Source organism: Erithacus rubecula, assembly GCF_903797595.1.
Source record: "Erithacus rubecula genome assembly, chromosome: 5".
In the NCBI taxonomy this organism is placed as follows: Eukaryota; Metazoa; Chordata; class Aves; order Passeriformes; family Muscicapidae; genus Erithacus; species Erithacus rubecula.
Window position 1 is genome coordinate 37,265,103 of NC_136687.1, and position 21,314 is coordinate 37,286,416.

At 37.1% G+C, this 21,314-nt stretch overlaps 1 protein-coding gene across 4 annotated transcripts in view; it reads left to right on the top strand.

The window, feature by feature from the left end:
• The window catches only part of MARCHF1 (membrane associated ring-CH-type finger 1), a 229,990-nt gene that overhangs the window by 88,835 nt on the left and 119,841 nt on the right, over window positions 1–21,314 (top strand). The window contains exon 1 of one of the 4 annotated variants that reach the window (XM_079306660.1): window positions 7,952–8,154. The exons of the other annotated variants lie outside the window; for them this stretch is intronic. Coding sequence (XP_079162786.1) covers window positions 8,056–8,154 — 99 coding nt within the window. The 5' untranslated portion in view covers window positions 7,952–8,055. Of the gene's footprint in view, window positions 1–7,951; window positions 8,155–21,314 lie in introns of those variants that run through there. 4 annotated transcript variants of the gene reach the window in all.

Below are 21,314 nucleotides of genomic sequence, written 5' to 3' on the forward strand. Positions count from 1 at the left end.
CACCTCAGACTCTGATAACGTGATGGAACGTCTCATCCTGGGGTCCATCTCTTTGCACAAGGAAGACAAGGAGGTGGTCAGGAGAGTCAGCATGGATTCACTAGAGGTAAATCAACAAAGATGATGGAGGGACTGGAGCATCTCTCTTATGAGGGAGCTGGGCCTGTTCAGCTTCAACGAGACACAGCTGAGAGGGCATCAGTGCCTGTCCATGTCTGAAGGGAGGTGCCAAGAGAGTGGAGCCAGGCTCTGCTCAGTGCTGCTGAGCAACAGGGCAAGAGGAAATGGGCAGAAACTGAGGCACAGAAAGTTTCATCTGAGCATGACAAAGAGCTTTTTTCTGTATGAGTGACTGGAACAGGTTGCCCAGAGAAGGTGTAGACTCTCCCTCATTGAAGATACTCAAGAACTGTCTGGACACATATTGATGACCCTGCTTGAGCAGGGAGATTGGACCTGTTCTGGTAATACTCTAAAGAAAATGATTCAAGAATGTGAAATTTGTGGTTTTAATGTGAGTTAATCCTGTAGATGAACTACAGTATTAATTAAAATTAATCTTGAAGTTATTGTCGGTAAAGTAGAGTACAAGAATAAATTATTAAAAATTAGAGAAATTACAGTTTTTGGAATATGAGTATTTAGACAAAGATAAAATTTTGCTTGGAGAAGGAGAATGGGGGTCACAGCAGATGAGATTAGGAGGGAAATAGCAGTGTTTGTAAGATGATCAGATGCCCATAAATAAAAATAGAAGGAAAAATAGAGTATAATCAACAATAGACACCTGTAGGAAGTTGAGAAGAAATATCTTTTAAAAAGTGGTTTGAATGAATATTTGTTTACTTGTTTAACTTATGTCTTGCATTTTTTCATGTTCCTTAAACATTCTAGCAGCAGAGATTCACGAAACAACGCTTAGCAAGCATGGCGAATCTCTAAATTGAAAGTTTGTAAGCTTTCAATATTCACACCAAAGGACCTGTTATTTTCTGATCACAGACTGTTCATTTTTCTTCATCAAACAACAATTGAGAACGCAGTTCATAGCATAATACTGGGTACCTGAATATCTGCATTAAAAATAAACAGTCTTGGTCTTCCAGTATAATTATATGTAACAGAAGCTGGTGGGTTATCAAATATTTTTTTTTAATGCAGGTTTTTTTAGAACAGTTTCCTACTGTGTTCAAGTTCAGAATCTCTTTGATGTTGGTGATCAGGCTATGAGAAAAAATAAGTCTAGCATTTGAGGAAATTACTGGTGTACTTTGTTCAGGACAAAGAAGAATTGGAAATAACTTAGTTGGTGCACCCTGGGACTATGTTTACATTTTTGCAGCTGATGATAAGTAGCATTTTCCAGTCATCCTTTCTTAAAGGAATGCACTGATCCAGACTGATCCTTTAATTAGTCTTTCCTCCTGTCTGCTGTCCAGTTTCTTTTTCCTGTTCTACCAGAGCTGTAACAGCTGTAACTGTTGAACTTCATCCTGTTTCTCGTGCTTTCACCTAGGAAATTGTCCTAGTCTTTGAGGATTGTGCCCTTATCCTCCTGTGTTGACTGACATCTTTGAAATTTGGCCAAGAACTTGAGTACATTCTTACCAAGCAGTGCTGGAACCCTTTAAGATTAATGGATTCAGGTTTGCAGCTTTTAACCCAAAATTAAGCAGGTAGATTCCACTGCTTGCTAAATTTTGATGCTTCTATCATAAAGACTGTCAACCACTTTATGTATATCATTTAGAAATAACACTTTGTGTGGCAATGTCTTTATTTACCTTTTACTCTGAAGAGGCACATGGACAACACCCTTTAAATTTTCTGTGTGGGTGGAAATGAGCATCTAGGCAGCATGACATGCAGATTACTTCCACCACTACAAATGCAGGAACAAAATTCTGTATGTTATAAATATATATTGTTATGGAGTGATACTGTCTTTACATTGCCAAAGGTCAGCAACATTTGTAAGCAGAGGAGTGCTTGAGAGTTCATTATGTTCCTCATACCTGAACTACAGAGGTTATAGGATCTCTTAGTACTTGTGGGCATACACAAAAGTTGGGTATTGCAAATTAGAATAAACATAGTAGGAGTCCTGTCTTTGTACTGAGTAGCTAAGTGTCACTGTAGTATTAATAATTTCTTCAGTAAACACTTTAACAGCATAATTTTAGTTCTTTTTTAGTGTAAATTGGTTAAATACATAGTCTGTCCATTCTGCCTAAAAGTGGTAATTGACTTTTTCGGATTGTTTTTATAAGTTTTAGTTGCATTTAAACAAAAATTCTAAATTCTAAACAAGTTGTTCAAGTTACTGGCAGTTTTTTGAACAAGTCTTTCCTTGTTCTCTGTTTCATGGGGACACTGTATCATGATGAGGGAATAGTATGCATGGTTTAATTTAAATAAAGTAAACTTAGTGCAAACACTACACTGGAGGCATCCATGAGGGTCTTTGTGTTTGGCAGTGAAAATCAGTTTGGTTTAATTCTTTTTGCTGGGAAATAAAAAAGATAATTGGTTTTAATAGCTGGGGGCAATGTATCTCAGTTATCACCATTCTGTCATTTCATATCTCACTTTTATCAATCTAAGTTTTGGCTAGGTAAACTTTTACTTGAGGTACCAGTTGTGTTTTAATTCAGTCTGAGCTATTACTTTTTGATTTTTAACTTGCTTTTTGACTTGTAACATTCTGTGACCTTGGATTTTCAGATGTTCTAAGATATTCTACTTAGGTAATATATCTATCTGCACAAAATATACAAATGGCAAATAGGTTCCTCTGTGTTTGCACTGACTTGTGTTAGTCTCTCAGTGGAGGGGAAGATTACCTGTGCTTTGTAATGCTGTTGATGAAATTATGTGTTATAAAGTACAATATCCTGTGAATGGCAACACAGAAAAATATCCAAATGCATTAGTTCAAAATATTCAGTTGATTGCCTCTTTAATACCTCTGATACACCTCTGTTGCTCTGATGCACCATATTACATTACGTGGTACTTTTCAGCAGTTCAGTCAACTGCAAATCTGAAGGAGGCAAGGAAAAAAGCTGCCAAAACCTCCCTGAGGATCTAGTAACATGATGGCTGCATTCAACTCTATACCAACTTCATGAGCATTTAAAAAGCAACTTCTAATATGATATCTCAAAGCCATTCATTCTTATCAGTGACAAATGCAAATTTGATTCAAGTTTTTAAAATAACTTAAATTTTGCTTCTGCTAAGGACTTACTTGAACATGAATTCTGCTGAAAACTTGCATTCCTGATGCTTCTGTATTTGAAGCCAACCCACAGTGCAGAACAGTATTAGGACGTACTCATTCTGATGGCAGAGAACAACAGGTTTTCCCCTTCCCATCTTGAATCTGCTGCTTAGGAGTATTTGTGTTTGGCTAAAGATGTCATTCATATTTGCCCTAATTTCATGACTAACTCAGTCATGGAGCTCCTGTAGGCTTAAGGGTTGGGAGAAAATCTAAAGGAATTTTTCATTTATCTGAAAACTTAATTTGGTTCTAGTGTCAGCTTCAGGATGCTGTGGAAGCCCAGGGGATTGGTTTACAGCAGTCCTGTTTGGTCTGCTAGTTGGACTACTGCTAGTTATACTTTTAATTTAGGTGTTTGGACCTTCTGCTAGATAAAGTGACTGTACTCATCCCACTTGATGATTACCTAGTACAAATATCTGTTTTCTTCCTCAGCTGCTATAGAGTTGAGACTTTTGTCTCTGTACCTAAGTTGTGATTACAATAGAAGCAATGCCTGGTATATAGTAAAGGGAGCATAGCATGTACAGTGTTCATAACTCTTCTGTTTAATTTTTGAGGAAAGTGAGTCATTGCTATATGTCTATACCTTTTTGTATATGGTGTATTCATAGCCAGTATGTCTTTTTGATAATAAGGTGGAGTCCAAGCAACCAACTTGTGTTTTATGTCCACAATGATTTTTTTTTTTTAACTTCAATATAGCTTTAGGCTGAAAGATCATATAAAAGCTGCAGCACATCTTATCTAAAGATGATTTTATGTACATAAGAAAGAGCTAGAATTACCTGTTTCTGATAGGGTTATTTATGTAGGTAATTTTTTTTCAGTTCAAGAGTCTTGTATAAATCTCTCTGTAAGTGATAGCAGAGCTGTTACATGTATGCTGCCAGTGAGTTGTCAGTACACTAGCACATTGGCTCCAATTGTGTTATGAAAGAATTGTATTGCTGTTTTTCATTTTCTTATTGGCACTTGCACCACCATGTTGAACCATTAACCACAGCAGATCAGATTGTCTTCATAGTTCAAAGCAGTAGTCTCGTGTAAATGGGTATGCTGAGAAGATGATGTTCTCCTTATTAAATTAAACTGAAAACACAGGGTATGTGTATGTAGGGTTATAATTCTGATCCCTTTTTGCTGTCACATTCTTATGGAAGAGCACCTGGGGATGCTTTGTGCAGGGAGTGTATGTATCCTGAGTGTGAGAGAGGACACTGTTCCCTTGGAGCCATGTGTGGAGGGAATAGATGAAAAGATTTCATGTGTTGCAGGTGAGAGCAGACTCACAGGGTACACAGCTAGGGAGCAGACCTACATTGTGCAACACCAGAAAATTATTCCTTTTGTCTTAGTTTCCTTCATGGTCACCAAGGTCTGACTGGTACTCTTCATAATGTATGTACCAAGGGGAATGTGCTGGATGGCTGAAAATAAAGTTGGATTCCTTGGTTTATCCAAGTTGGGATTAGTATGGTTTCAAGTAATAAGCAAGAGGAGGGAGGAGTGGTACTTCTCTTCTGTAGTTACTTGCTTCAAGAACTGTGAATTATATTAATGTAAATCAATTAATTCCTACCCAATACATACTCCTTTTCTCTGCCAATGTAATTTTCACCTGCTCCAGGTGACCAGTTCTCTTTTGTTATTGTTATCCTCCTGAGATTGAAACCCTATCATGGTGCTTCACACAGCAGCTTCATACTTCACCAAGCAGCTGTCACACTGTCCTTCAGGTGAGGTATGGCTCTGAAATTATGACTCTTTGGGTGGTACATTTGCCAAATTAGCATTCTTTGAATAGGACACCACAGCCTGTTAACCATGGAGGATGAGTGGAAGTATATACATTTTTTAAAAAGGAGGGTTGTGTGTGTATATATGAAATCACTTTGTTTGCAACTTTGGGACTCTGTAAATTGAAATCAATAGTTTTGTTTCTTTAAGATGTGCTCTGGTGTTCTGAGATCATAGGTTTACGATTTATAATTCTGTCACAGTAAACTTGTAAAAGCAAAGATGGAAAACTAAATTGAATTATAATGAAAAATTACCCCAACCACACCTCTACCACTGATTTTTACAATGTCCATCTGAATATATCCTGTGTTTTCTAACAGCTTCCTTACCATGGAGCAGGGATGAACTCTATTTCTAGGTATAGCAGTATGAGGCTTGGTTGTTCTGCTTCTTGTTTTGGCACTTAGGCTGAGAAGAGCCATGTTCACCATGTGTACAGGCAAGGCAATTGCACATTAATTTGAAGTCTCCACATGATGAAGAAATGTAATTAGTGAAATAGTTAAGCAGAATGCAAGCATGGACCTACCTAATGTTAAAATACAGCCCTTGTATGGAGCTAGGGCTTTTTGCAATATACATATTAATGTTATAGGTTCACTGTGGGGAGGGAAAGGGGCTGTGCATAATTTTAAAAAGAGCTAAGCACATCACACCCTGTAAGATCTTTCTTCTGGCTAAAACAGACATAGATGGGATTAAAGAGATTACTGGTTAACCTAGAAATCTCTGATTTAAATCTCAAGTTCATATGATTTCAAATGCAGAATTATTGGCACAGTATCAAAAGGCAGGTTGACTTTTTTAAGCTTAACTAGACATGAAAGCACATTTACAGGAAGGTTCCATTTTATATACCACAAATCCTCTACTTTTCTATCAATAGTTTTATCAAAGAGGTGAGTGATTATTATCATGACAAAGCAGAGTCAGGTTTAGGAATTCTTAATCTGATTGGGCCTCAGAGTAATTAAAAAAGTTCTTCCTGTAGCTTTAAAACATTCTATTGAACTAAAAAGGAATTTCCTTTACATTATAATCAAGTTTAAGATTAGCAGTTAAACTTTACTAGCCTGGTATATGACATTTCTTGTGTTTGAATATTTCTGAAATAAATTTTTTATTTACCACTCTCTTGGTAGAGCTGGAGCTTGTGGTTTTTTCCTTTATTTATATTCAAAATTCAGGAAAATCTTCCTGTGTACACTGGAAGTTATTCAAACTTACATTCAAACTGATTCTGGAATATTGGAAATGAAAAATGAAATTAGCATGTAAAACATAGCTAAAAACGTGTAAAAGGAACTCTGTAAATGGCAATGGACTTAATTTTATTCTTTGTAAATCTGTTCCATGCCTATAGATATATAGAATATATAAGTTATAAATATATGAACATAAAGATGTGCACGTATACACAAGTCCTGCAGCATCTCTTACTATTATGTTATCTCTTATTATTATAGATTATTTTTCTTTGTTAATGCATTTATAAACTCTTCTATTACAGCCAGTCAACATACCTTAGTTTAGATGAGTGACATAAAACCAGGATTGCAACCTGAACCAGATCTCAATTTATCTCAGGCTAGTCTCTTGTAAGCTCTATTAACTCAGACTGAGAAATAGTAACGAAAGTAGTGAATCAACAGTATTTTAAATCCTCCCCACTGGCTTTGTAAGAGAATCCAGGCTGTTTATAATGCTATTATTTCTTGTCAGAATTCTAAGTGCCAATCTGTATAGCTGGAAATAAAGATGATATATTTCAGGGCTAGGGTAAATTTTTTTTTCTGTAATCGGCAGCAGATTAAAATGTTGTTTCTTGGTGTGAGATTTTTTTTTTCATTCTCTCATTATTTATACAGAATAATTTATGCAGCTAAGAATTTGACTTCTGATGTAATAATTATTATTTTTAATCAAAATCAGTTTTGCTGGCATTCCTAATACTTCTCTAGAATTATATTTTTTTTAGAGAACTATAAATGATAGGATTTCCTTCTTTGTATATATTGTGTAGTTCAACACCCAGGACTTTCTTCCGTTGTTTGCATTTTTAGGGAGGGGAGGTGCTGGCGCAGTTTCCCGAGTGTTTCGCGCCGCGGTGGCAGAGCACTGGAGCTGTTGGCAGAGAGCTCACCTGAGAGCCATTCCCAAAATGTGTGTGCCTGCTCTAAAGGCACCTGTGCCTCTGCCTGTGCCTCTGGAAAGGGTTAACTTTTTACTATCAACCTCAGGAAGGCACATTTGCAATCCCTCCCAGTCTTGTCTTCCTTTTTACACCTCGTTTGCTGCTCACCGCCGCTCCTCATTTCAAGGCAGATCCCTTGACCTAAGCAGATTATGCTTGAAGGACACAGCGAGCTATCCTGTGCTTTTAAAGGAGGAGATTTTGGCTCCAAAATAGGACACTAAGCTTTTCAGCCCGCCGCTGTACCTAGCGGGCGCGGGGCGGTGTCTGGGGGTGCTTAGCGCTCCGTGGAGTCGGATGGGAACAAAGGCACAAGTGGCAGCTGCTGGAGCGCGGGAGCCGGCGGCGGCCGCGGGGAGCGACCGCTGCTCGGGGCCGGAGAGACCTGGCTCTCCTTGGTTTCCATGACAGTTCTTAGGTAACAGAGATGGAATTGGCTGCTACGGTGCTGCTGGGGGATAGCGGTATGGCGGGGTGCTCCAGGGACACTCATCACTGGAAGCATGTGAAACTCCCTGGATTGTTGTGCCTTACTTACTTCTTTGTTTGCTCTGTCTCGCGTGTGCTTGCAATTTGCTCTGCTTTGTTGATTTTTTTTCTTCTTTTGATGGAAGACCCTGGCTACACCGTTTCTCAAATAATATTTTCCCCTTTTTATTTAGAGCTGAGCTTGGCAAAGAGAGGATATGAACAATTATACAGGTGGGCTACTCGGGGGGAGTGAAGATGTAAGGCATCCAAACAGGTACTGGCAACCTGCAGCTCTGTAAAAATGCCCCTCCAGCAAATTTCTGTAGTTCCAGCGCGGGAGACTACCAGCAATGGGAGAAGTTCACTGGGCACAAACAAAGAGAAGAGCAAGGAAGCGGAGGTAAGGGGAAGCTCTGGGTTCGCTGGCCAGGGTGAGTGGGTGCCTTTGGCAGGCAGCGGGATGCGGCTGGAGCGCTGCAGGGCGCAGGGGTGCAGTTCTGGCACTGCGGGAGATGCCGAGAGCAGCGAGAGAGGCACGGGGACAAGGAGCTGCTGCAAAAGTGGAATAACTAACTGGGGGAAGTTACAGACTGCGGCAGGGACTTGTAGCAGTTGGTTTAAATGAGTGCAGCCTGCTGGTATTGGCTGTCATTATAAGCTGTCAAGTGGCAGTGTCTCTACAATAGGTTGGATGAAAAAGTAGTTTAAGTAAAATTCCTGTCTTTGTTAAAAACCAACAAAAATACTGTACGAAAGCCTGTCTTTCTAATGTGTGTGTGCTATAGGCATAAGGTCTATAACTTAGTCTTTTTGCCATTTAAAAGGCATCAGTGTTTTGTTTATTATCTCTTGACTTTGGTTCATAAACATACAGAAATGTTGTTTCATCAGTAAATACTGTATCCTATTGTCTCTCGGTTAAGATGAAACTGTAGATTCATATTACATTAATGGTTAGTACAAAAGAATTCAGAAAACCTGTGCAATTTTAATGGTGATTTTACCTGTAAGAATCTCTTCTGCTGTGTATAGATTAAACATGTATTGTGCAAGACCAAAAAGAAGAGCATCCCTTCCAAACCCAAAACACAAGTAGTCTGTTGATAGGTATAGCAGTAAATGTATGTAACATAGACATCTGCTTTTTCAGACATGTTTTTGGTTTCTGTGCTTTTATTTTCCTCTTGCTGTATGGAAACCAAGGAACTATTGGGAAAACAAACATGATGTCTTTTAAGTATTGTCTGAGAGACGGTGACAAACTGCATCCCTGTGGATTGTGTAACGTAGTTTTCAGGAAATTAAGTTCAACAGATGGTTGATATTCATAACAGGTCTGTGTGACTGTGGAAAAGTATTGCATGGGGTTCTTTAATCTTTAAATTTAAGACAGTATTTTTGCTCAATATTTGGCTATGACAAGTTCACTGAAAAGGATTATTATGTTTTTCATTTGAGCACTTTGAGTGTAAGTAGCATCCTTCTCTCAAAGTAGTCTCCAGTTGTTAACTGGTAGCACAGTCCTAAGAGTCATAATATTTCGGGATTTCTGTCCTGAAATAGAAAATTTTGGTTTGGTTTTATTCTTCCATTAATTGGTTAAAGGTGAAGGTTCGGGTGAAAGCTGTTTTTTGTACTAAGGCTCAAGGCATGAAAAGCAGAAGTATATAATGTTATCTGGCTTAAATTGTTCTCTGACATTCTTGTTTTAAGTTGATCATCAGAGTCAACTGAAGAATGCATGCAATAGTCACACAGGAATCAGATAAATGTGAGACTTAATTTAGAGGGGTGGGGGAAGTGTGGACGTTCTGAGCTGTAAGAATCTTCTAATGCACTTTTCTGTTTTGGGTTTGTTTTTTTTCCCCTGTGAGGGTTGGGTTGCCTCATTTCAGCAAGACTCCAGTGTCTCAGAAAGTTTCTTCTTAAATGTTGTAGAAGTTATATATAAGAAAAGAGCAAAATGACATGGATAACTAAGTTTATTAAAGTTCTCTTCTAAGCTTAGTATAAAAAGTACCTAACACCAACCCTACAAAACTCCCAACCAAAGTTAAAGTACATGGTATTCATTGAATTGTATTTGCCAAATTGCTCTCTGCTGGTCAGAGCCTATTAATTCTGTTCAAATTTCTGCTTATCCTAAAAGGCAGATGGCTGGAATTTATACAGTGTAAAAACTCTCTAGTGCTATTGGTGGGGATAGTAGGCCAAGCAGTAAAGACTGCTTTTCCCATTTACCTGTTTAGGTAGATTATGATGATGTTCAGGTTTGTTTTGTGGATGTAATTTGGGAGTAGTAAACCAGCCTTTTTATTGTCAAGTCAAGACAGATTGCTCAGGTTTATGTAGACGGTGGTCTACCCCTGCAAATCCTGCACAGTATGCTTCTCGCAAAGGGAAACTTCCCTAGCTGGTACTCAGTGTTTATCTTGGTGAGGATATTCTGACATCGTTTCTGCAAGTATCTGGTTCCTCTGCCTTTCCATTAGCAGGATTTTTGAGGTGAAAGCTAAATAAAGTAGTTAAATGGGTTCTAGCTGAGAGCGTCAAGCTGGTTCAGGAACACGTGAAAAAAGGAAATGTCCAAAAGGTCTTCCTAGTTGCTAGGGATAACAATTGTTAGGATTGTATGCCAAATCCTATTATTGCTAAAGAATTTTCCGTTACATTCATACAACAGCATTAAAATTTATGGAGAAGAGTTCATCTTCTGTCTAACTGCAGAGCAGGATGCAGTGAACTGTTTTCAAGTTCATGGTCAATTCGTAAATCTGCCTTAGTCATACACAACTGAGGTTCTTAATGATGGAACTCATTCTATAATGCTTTTCTGTGATATTTAGATGCTGATACATGTTTATCTGAAGGCTTTAATATCTGTCTGTACACAGATAGAGATGATTACCTAACACTGATCTGTCACTAAGGATGTTAAGTGCAGTATATCTGCAGAGCCCCAAGTGCCCATAGTGGACCTCTGGACAATTCTTAAGTAGAGGTGTGATAACAATGGCTACAGGGAGTGTTTCAGGTAGTCTTTCTATGCAGTGTCCTTTGCGGGAGTCAAACTTTTGTGCAGGCTATTCCTGCAATTTTTCAGCAGTTCACCTCAATAATGAGCGGAAGTTGTGGCTGACAATGGAATTTACATGAAATTTAGCTATAGAGCCTCTTTGAATGTAGCCTAAAGATGAAGTAGATTTTTTCCATAAGGAAGCAATGAAGATGCTTAGGTGTTGAATAACCTGTTGTAGCAGCTCTACACAACATTTCCATACACAGGTAAAACCTTCTGCTAGTTTGTTTCACTGATTTGAGGAGAGCTTACCAGTCATTAATGCTTCTGCTTTTGCCCCAAACATTTAAATGTACAAGCTGTCTTTCTTACTGTTTTAGTACTGAAGTTGGAAAAGTTTGTGGCAGAAATTAACACTAAAGTGCATTCACAACATGATGTGGCTTTTTTTTTAATTAAGTGATTAATTCAACTTTCTTTTTGAGAAATATCATGAGTTTATAGTGAAGTGTGAAACTGGGTTTCTGTGACACAGGAAAACTCTTGGGCATCTATTTCCAGATTTACTAATACAACTCTTGTTTACAGTGAATTAAGTCAGTAACCTAAAGATCAAATTATGCCATCAGGGCTCCAAAATTGGTTAGTTTTTTTAATACATAGACTTTAGTGCCTTGGGACCAATGTCATCATAATATATGACACCCATTTTATATGTATATAATATTTCAACAGTTACATTGAACTTCTGGTTGATTTTCTCTACTGTTATAAAAAAAGATAAAAGAAATATGTTTGATTCCTGAAAAACTAAAGTCCTGAAAATGGCTGATGAAATGCCTACTCTGGCTCATAATTTTATCATTTAGTTTTGAACATACACTCTGAAGTTCATAAAATAGCCTTACTTTATGTGTGAACATGAATTATTTTTCTAAAGTAAGTTCAGTACAGAAAGAAGATTTCATCCAGTGAGAAAATTGAACAGGGCAGATGAGTGAACGTCAGCAAAAACACTAACACTGTCCAAGAGTTTGCAAGGGTCATGGAATAAACTGCCATGACTACTGTGGAAAGCCAGATTTGAATGCTGTACACTTAGAATGGTAGGAGCAAGTTTGTAAAAGCTGAAAATTTTCATTATATGGTAGAGAAAACATTCCTTAGTGCCAAACTAAATGTGTAGATACTACACCTTTTCAGCTTAACCAGTTTTCAATACATGGTACTGGAAAATTTATGTGTTGCCTGAAAGTAAAAATTTCAGAGTAGAAGATAACCTTAATGAAAAAAGCAGGGGCAAACATCAGTGAATCTTGATTTGGTTACTTTGCAGGACTTTGAAAAAAAATAGAACCCCAACCAAATAACCTTTGTCATATGGATTTTGGACACATTCATATGCTAGTGTGTTTGTTACAGTGATGAGTCTTTCTCTGTTGCCCCAAAACCCAACCCAATATCCTAAAGATGTTACAAACTTTGATATTCTCTAGGTAGCAAGTAACAAATTAGCCACGTTATTGTTGCTATATTTGTAGTTTTGATTATTTCCTCGTAACTCATTTCCCGTTGCTCAGATAAATGGTTTTCTTCTTATGCCTATTGTGTTTCTCTGGGCTTAGTATTCTGGCAGAGGTGATGGTGACTCTTAGTTTCCTTTACAGAACACGGAATGCAATAAATTGCAAGGAGGAATCCTCACTCCACTCTGTATTGTACTTTGAAATTTAGCTCTGCGGCCTGCACAGTTCTGTTCTGTTCTGTGAAGGAAGCTTCAGACCTCTGTTTCCTTCAGCAATGTTTTCATGTTCTGCCTTCTCAAAAGCAGTAAGAATGAGACCTGTAACTTTGAGGCTTTAAATCTTAAATACTAGGAAATTATGAAAGAGTATAGTAAATTGGATTTGGACTTGGTGGGTTTTTTGTACAGTTTTTACCTAGAAGAAAAAAATACAAGAATATGTTACTCAAAATGATGTATGCTCATTTCTTTTGTAGAGCATATATTTTTTTTATAAAGAGATCTTCAAGTCAGAATTGAGACTGAAACCTAAGGGGTCTTCTAAATGGCGCTTTTGAGTAGCTGCTAATGTTTATTTTAAGTACCAGATAGAGTAACTGCTAATGTTTGCCTTAAAGCTTGTAAGTAGTTTAGGAGGAATTGATGTGTTTTTTTAAAGGAGGAAGCAGTAGCTAAATGTTATTGATGAGAATGAATTGTTTTACATTCATCTGTGTTATCTTACTTGTTGCCTACTTAATTTTAAATTAAATAAGTCTATTAAATACATCTACTATTTTTAAATAGATATAGTGATAGATGAAATATTTTTAAAGACTTAGACTTCCTTATATGCTACAAAGAAAGTGCTTTTCCATTCCTGTTAAATTATTTTCATGGCAGTTGTGAGGTACATACAGAGATATTTGATACTAGAAGCATCTGTAATTAAGGATAAAAGATAAAGGCTTTACATGTTGATGTTGTTTTATTGCCTTACAACTTTAAGTCAAATTATTGGGTTTTATTGTGGGTTTTTTGTCTGGCTGTTTTATTTTTGGGGTTGTCTGTGTGTGTTTTCTTTGGGTTTGGTTTGGTTTTTGCTTTTACATGGGGAGGCATAATGTTTAGTGTAGTTAAATTTGTTAGTGGCTTTGATCACTTTAACAAAGGTTGAAAATAGTGTAACTCTTAATATATGAAAATTGCACTTACACACAGTGCTAATAAAATGTCTTAAGGCATATAATGCGAGGAATAAAACTCTTAGAATTGCAGGTTATAGGTGAAATAGTTCATAAGCCAGATAGATGGTTTTGGTTTATGACTGATTATCTCATATTCTAAAAATTTCTTAGATAGAATTTAACAGATAAATAGGTATGGTCATTTATTACCTAAAATACACTGAGATTTTGTTTCTGCAGGAAGGTTAAGGATGTTTCTTATCAATGACAGCTGCCTGGGGAGAGTCATGTAATTACAGTCTTTTTAGGAGATTTTTTATTCAGTAAGAGATGTGGGGGTGGGAGAATGGGGAGGGGAAGCTCTAGCATATGAATCAGATTACTGATATACTCTGACATATATTGCTTTCCCTTCATAGTTTTTCTTAATGTAAGGCTGATGTTGAACATGATGTCACACACAATTTATGGCAAAATCTCTGTTTATCATCAATATTGTATGGTATCTTTTCTTTTCTTGACATGACCATTGTTTGGACTTCAGTGTTATGTTTGTATGGAAATCCAACTGCATCTGCAGTTTCAGACTCTTCCTAGTGAAATTTTTCTGTATTTTTGTGGTGATAGATTGCTCCTGTGATCAATGGTTGAAGTGCTCCCAAAGTACACCCATAAATCAGCCTGTGGCATGCTTAGTTATCTTTAAGATGCTTTAGAAAATTAATTTCTTTATCAGTAAGTCTTCTGCTCCCTGTTTGGGAACTATTATTATTTTGGTCTACCAATGCTTATGACAATGATTATGACAAGCAGTTTCATGACATTAAGAGAGAAATGGGAAATGTTAACGTGATGGGTTTGTTATAATTTTGAAACATTGTTTCTTATATTTCTGTGAATAAAAACACTACTGTGCTACCAGTAAGAAAATAAGAGATTCCTTGCTGTGCTTTTATTAGCATGCATTGGGATAATGCAATTCCTTATAGGCTGCTTTTCCTGATAAGATTATGCAAAGGCTACTGCCTGCATGGTAGTTTTTTCTTGGTCAGGCTTGTTATGAAAAGTCTGTGAAAGCATATCTCTCCGATTTGCTGTGTATTGACTAAGCATCCAATACCAATATTGATTTTAAAATTGATTTTTTCACTGATAAAGGATTTGAACCTCAAGATTCCATATCTCAGTAGCCTTCTGCCTCTTTATGTTTGTAGCCAGTGCTTACAATCTGCTGGCATATGTCTTTGTTGCTGCTGAGGTCTGACTACAAGTCTCATGAAGAAAGATTTTATTATTCCTTTTATATCTGGAATTCCCAGTTCCAATAAATTGAATTGGGCTTATGTGTGTAGTTTTCCCTCCTACTGTAAAATGCCTCTGAGTTTAAAATATTAGGCTTCAGATTTCACTTAATTTGGATTTCTCTCTAAAGTTAATCTGAGGTTTTACAGAGGAAGAGTTTCTGTATTAAAATTAATTGTAGAATTTTCCTGCTAAATTGTGTTTTTTAAAAATAAAGGGAAAACCCCAGCGAACCAAAACCATGAACACAAAAGTTTTCCATCTTTAATTGATGGTTTTTTGTCTTGTCTTCAGGTATAAGCTTCTATACTTTAGTTTTATGACTTACTTGAGTCCTGAATTGTATTGAAGCAATGTCTGTAATTGAGACAGTTTGCAGAATGTGCTGTAGTGCCTAAACCTGGTAGCTGAATAGGTACCAGGGGCTGGATACAGTTCAGGAAGCTGAAAATCAGATTATTTACTCTAGGTACCTTTCTCACTGATTTCCATTATGAGAACAGTGTTCTGTGAGCTGTTTGCCCTGGTGGAGATGGTTTTCTTCTGGGGCATTGGCATGTTACAAATAAAGTTCAAATACAAGTTATCGAAGGCAGAACTTTGGCATCAGCAAAGCCTGTGTCCCAAGACTCATTTTTAACAATTATTTTTGAATCTAGTCAGCATTTTTTAAAGTAGCTTCCATGGTCACATATACCCCACCATATCTTGTTCTGTTTAAAGACAACTCTCAGCAGTGAAATCTTGTTGTTGACAACTATTTGATTAGTTAAGAAACAAATGTAATAGAGGCTCAAATTGCTTGAATATACTGACAGCTTTCCAAAACTGTTGCTAGCCTGATAGGTTTCACCAGTTTTGTCTGAATCTAGCTATCTGAACAAGAAATTTTAAAATCCTGTGTATTCAGGCATATCCAATTATATAAAATAATTGCTATTAATACTAAAATTGTTATTATTGACAGTGATATTTAATTCTTCTTCATGACCATGAAGAAAATAATGCTGAGTTTGGTATGATTTTTTTTTTCCTAAGGCAGAGAACAGTTGCCCAACTTGAGGGTCTTTCTCAAAGACACAGTGAATGTTTCTCAGTGTTACCATGAAAGTGAAAGAGTATTTTCTGTCTAGTGGAGACAACACTGTCAGCTCATATAACCAGCTTTGGAAGCTTCCTGGCTTCAGAGAATTTTCATAAGTGTATTAGAAATGCATTTCTAGTTTCTGCAGTGTGCACATGTGTAAACTACTCAAATTGCATGAGACTTCTTGATTCTTGTCCTTTAAAATGAGGTGGTTATTACAGCTCTGCTGAATTCTGTGCTTAGTGATGAAAGCATTGTTCCACCACAACTGAGATCACTTGGGTCTGTCACAGCCCCTCTCCCCTCTGCTGCAGAGGCTTTTCTTGTGTCTAGAAACAATTTTTTAAAAATACTCATATCTCTTAGGCTCCTATTTATATGTACATTTGCAACTTCATTATTTGAGGTTTTTTTAACTTGTTTTTTGGTTTTGTTTTTATTTTCAAGAAAAGGGCAAGATTTTGTATTAGAGAGTGTAATTTGACAACAGTGTAACCTTACTTTTAATGGGAATACAAACATCAGGAGTATTTTACATTCCAGGGTGGAATGATTTGACTTTAATAAGAAGATGGAGGATGGCTCTCAGCCTGCTTTGATCTTTCAACTCTTCTTAGACTTTGAATACATGAGATTCAGGACTTCATTTCCCTATCAGTGCTGCCTTTTAAAATTGTGGCAGCAGGAAACAGTATGTGTAGACTGTGGAAGCATTTCCTTGTTCAGAATATGTTTCTTAAGACTATCTGTGTTGTGGAATGAAACTTTTCAGTTGTTAGCATGTCTATACCTTCATTTATCTCAGTTATTAGCCAAGCATGTCCAGCTATGTAGTCATAGGATTATGTAAGTATAAAAGGTTAAATTACTTCAGTGTCAATAATAAGGTAACTCTCTCCTGGAGTGATTAGGTGTATGTCAACCTCCTGATATGTGATCCTAAGGAAACCCTTTTAGTTTACTCACTAGATATATTTGAGATATAGCTGCATTTTACAGTAACATCATGCTGAAACAGTGAAAAATAAGACAGTGATGTCTTATTGCTTTTAAAGAAATGCTTGTCTTATTAGAGAGATTTGTTGTCTAGTGGCAGCCCAAATAGAAAACCCCCACACTGTCATTTCTCTTAAAATGTCATGCTTGCAGATGCTTAAAAGGAGGCTTTTCCATCCTGTACTCTACCATTACTGTAGTAGTCTGTTGCAATGGCTTTGTTGAGAGGGGTAAAGATACAGCAAGCACTTTGCCCTCTTAGTACTCCCTGTGCTTCTGGGCAAGAAATCAGTAACCTTCATTTCAGTGTAGGGTATAAATGTCAAGTATTCCATGCAAGAACAAAATGAAGGGAGAGTAAGAGTCAGGCAGCAATGCCCTGTTAGTATTTCTAAGTTTTAGCTATATTTAGCTATTCCTTCCATTGACTTCAGACACTCTGAGAGGAAACCAAAATCCTTCTGATCACTTGACTTCTCCAGTGGCAGGCAAGACTTTACTACAGGGCAAATGGTTAACTGGTCAAACCTTGTGAAACCTTTCACTATTGTGAAAACAGTGCACTGTGCTGGTGAAATAGGTGTTTGCCTTTCTGGCAGTGAGCCCTGCAGTAGTGGTGAGTGGGCACCAGGATGTCGGAGCATGTTGTATCACATACTGGGTGCAGCTAGAGAGAGCTGTGTGTGGTTAGACAGTGTTCATGGCCCAGAGAGGAGTCAGTCTGGGAGGTGTGAATGCTGTGTGCCTGGAAGGACACTGTATCTCCACTTTTCTAACCACTTCCAGACTTTGGCTCTGAATACAAGAGCTCAGACACAGGTGGCAATGTGAATTGCTGAACCATCTGAGAGTGCTGTCTCAGACTGTTACAGATGGGCAGCAACAGGAATGCCTGTTAAGACCCTCTAATGCTGCTGCAGTCTCCTCCAGTGAGGAAAGGAGGTCACAGCATGCACAGGGCAGTGCTGCTGTGAGCTCAGCCTATCCACATGCTGTGCCTGAAATGTGCTTCAAGTCTCATTAGTGAGGAATGCACACTGCAGATAGTGTGGTTTGGCCCTCTTGAGCCACAGTGAGAGCACTAAATGCTGGTTTGCTGATGGTTCTCTTTGCAGAACAACCATTATATCGTTGAACCATTTAATGCATGAAAATAGTGTTATTTTTGATGGAAGTTTTTCTGCTGTATTTCTTCCTGCTCCCTCTATATCTATGAATTCTGTTCTTTGACAATTTGATGGAATACATTTGATGGACACCTTGCAGTTCTCTTACTTTGGTTCTAATTGTAATGTAATTTTCTATGCTTTCCTTTTTCTCCTCTGAAGTAAGTGTGGCACTGCTCCTTCTGATTTCACAGAACATTATGAAATCCCCCAGTGAAGTCCATTTAATAAAGGATGTGGATGTGTTGTGCTGTTTCCTGTGGGTGGATCCTATAGGTAAAAAGTTTCCATGGAAACAATAAACTCTTACACTTTTATTGTTCCCACATAATCATAGAAGTTCTGTGCATATGGTACAGTTTGGATCAACCTATTTCTCATGTGGAGACTCCAAGTTTTTTGCCATCTTAAGCTTTGTTTAAAATACAAATGTTAGTCACTTTTCTCTTGTAGATGTATTGAGTGTGGTTAAGAATTTGGACTACTTGTTTCACTGCCCATTTAAAATTTTCTGCATATTAACAGATAAAAACTAAGATCATAAATTATAAAAAAAAATTGAAGACTAATAGAGTTTGATGTCTTTTATTTGGTTGAGTGTTTGAGGATTTTTTAAATTCAACAATACAGTCTTTATTTTCTGTGATTTATGTGTTCATAAATCATGTTACTGTTCTTCTGTGGCTTTAGCAGATAGGTAGAAGGGCAGTTTAACATTTTCATAAGTTATTTCAAGATTCTTGTGTTCTAGTCAGGCTCACAGTTCATATTTCTGATAACATAAAACACTTGGTAGACTGGTTATGAAAGTGCTGTCAAACCAAATGTACAAGGAGTTAAAAAGAATCACCATTTGAAAAGATGGTGGGCTGAAAGATCATCATTCAGAATTGGCTGCTTCAAAACATTTCAAACTAAAGAAAAAGTCAAACCATTCAGAATAGGTTATGCATATTTTCACAGATTGTGTTATCAAGCTTTTTTCCTTGTAATCTTGAATGCAAGGCAATGGCTTGTAAGAGAGATTTGGCATTCTTGCTTAATAATACAGCTCTAAGAATGTGCATTGCTTTTTTTACTTCCAGAGGTTTCATGGTTTCAGCATCTGCTGCCAGCTAACCTGAACAGAGGATTTTGAATTAAGATCTTAATACAGAACTCTCTGCTTTTGAATCGCTGCTGTCCAAGTGTTTTAGGAGAAATATGACAGAATCAGTTTTCTCTCTGAAGCTAATGTAACCTTTATTGTCAGACAGCTAAACTTAAACAAGTGAATTATGGCGTGACTGGGAATAGCTACTCTGCTCCACACTTGACAATGCTGCCATAACAAAAGTGACTGACATGTTCTTTAAAACTTGGAAGTATCACTTTTGTGTCTGATCTGAAAAAAATGGTTAGCCTCCAGCGTTTTACTAGACTCAATTTACCCTGAATTAGGGGAAAATTTAAACATTCAATAATCGGGTTATTGATTCATATAGTGGTTTTTGCTAAAATGATTGCCACAATTAATATAGATATCTCTGCAAGGAAACCTGATGTACAGGTAAGTTGAGTACAGGTGAAATGTGTCTGGCTGATGTTAAACTAAGCTCTTCAATGTGACCTCTATTTTGTTATTTGTTCTTTCCCTTGGAAGCCCTACATTAAGACTTGATACTTTCTGGTGTGCAGAATCATATTCTCTCTGCTATTCACTTTCTGGCAGAATAGTGTTTGGCACTGAGTAGAATCAGAGGGGTGGAACATTTAAGATTCAAATGTTGTACCCCTTCTACCAGTGAAGTATTACTCTGTTCAAAATAAAACAGTCAAACTCTGTTAATGTTCTAGCTCTTCTATCAGATAATTCGTCAAAGTAGACATGGCCTTGAAATCAAACATTTTGACTGCAGAATAGCTTTTATGTCTCCTTACATTACTGATAATGAAAATTTTGGTGATACTGAAAGTAATAATGTAATGTTATGTATCACATAAGTTTAGGTGGCATTATAAGACATAATAGTGTGTCTGAGTTCTCATGTCTGCAGTGCAAATACCTATTCCCAATTTTATGCTACTTCAGTTTAATGAGAGAAAAGCTAGATGGTATTTGTTTGGTCTTTATTCTGCCTGATTGGTGCTAAAATGTTTAATGGTGAACTACCAATTCAGATGTAATTTGTAGAAACAGATCCACTTACTGTCCTTCCCATGATGAAGAAGACAAAACAACTTTTATCACCATTCATCTGTATGTTTTCTTTCATTACTTGCTTTGCATGTTGGTCTATGTACTGGGGGCTTCTCAGTCATTGATTGTGCTGTCTTTTGTGGTCTAGGTTGGCTGCTGAAGCTATGTTCAAATATATTATCTGAATAATTAGCCATTTTTTAAACAAAGTTTTTTTTGAAGTGGTGTGGTATTTGGGTTTTGTTTTGTTTTGGTTGGTTTGGTTTTCGGGATTTTTGATGGTTTTTTTCCACATGATGGGCTTTGGCTGTTTTATATCCATGGTATCTTTGCTTTATCTAATGAGCTTGATTATTTATGCTCATTGAGTGCTCCATGTAGGAGTCATTTTAGTTAAAAAGCTGGTTTTATAAGGAATAATAAGTCTATTCTATGCCAGGGGTTCTATGCTGGTGTATGGATTGTTTTTCTGTCTTTTCCAACAATGTGTAGGGTGTTGTTTTTCATGACAGTTCCAAAGGGAATTTTTTATGCCTCGTAAAGCTACCTGTGATACAATTTCACAGAAATTGTAACAAATTGAGGCCATCAGATATGGGCTAAAAGCACCTTTATGATAATCATGAGAAGTATTTACTCGTGACTGCCAGAGAATAAAGTTTTGAAAAACTTGAACCTTGAGCAAAGACTTGCCCAAATTTACTCCTTTGATGAAAAGGGCTGTTTTTGGCAAACACAGAGGAAGGATGGCAGTTTCAGGGTAAAAAACACATCTATTTTATGCACAAAGCAACAGGGAACCTTTGCAGGTGTCCTCATGAAGTCAGCTACATTAGGTATAATGTACCAAAAACCACATTATGAAACATTAGCCTTCATTTCTGCACCTGAAAATACATGTCTGAATAGCAATTATTTGTCATGCATGTACAGTTGTGGATAGAAAAACAGCAGAGTGTGTCACTGGGAAAATCAATTCTGTACACTTTGTGAACTGAGTAGATGCTCTATAAAATTTGTCTTGCACAAAAGGAAATAAATGCACAGGCTGTAAAGAGTGTGCAGCAGAAATGCCAACTGTAATTTTGTGGATTTTTTTTTTCTGTGTAAAAACTAAAGG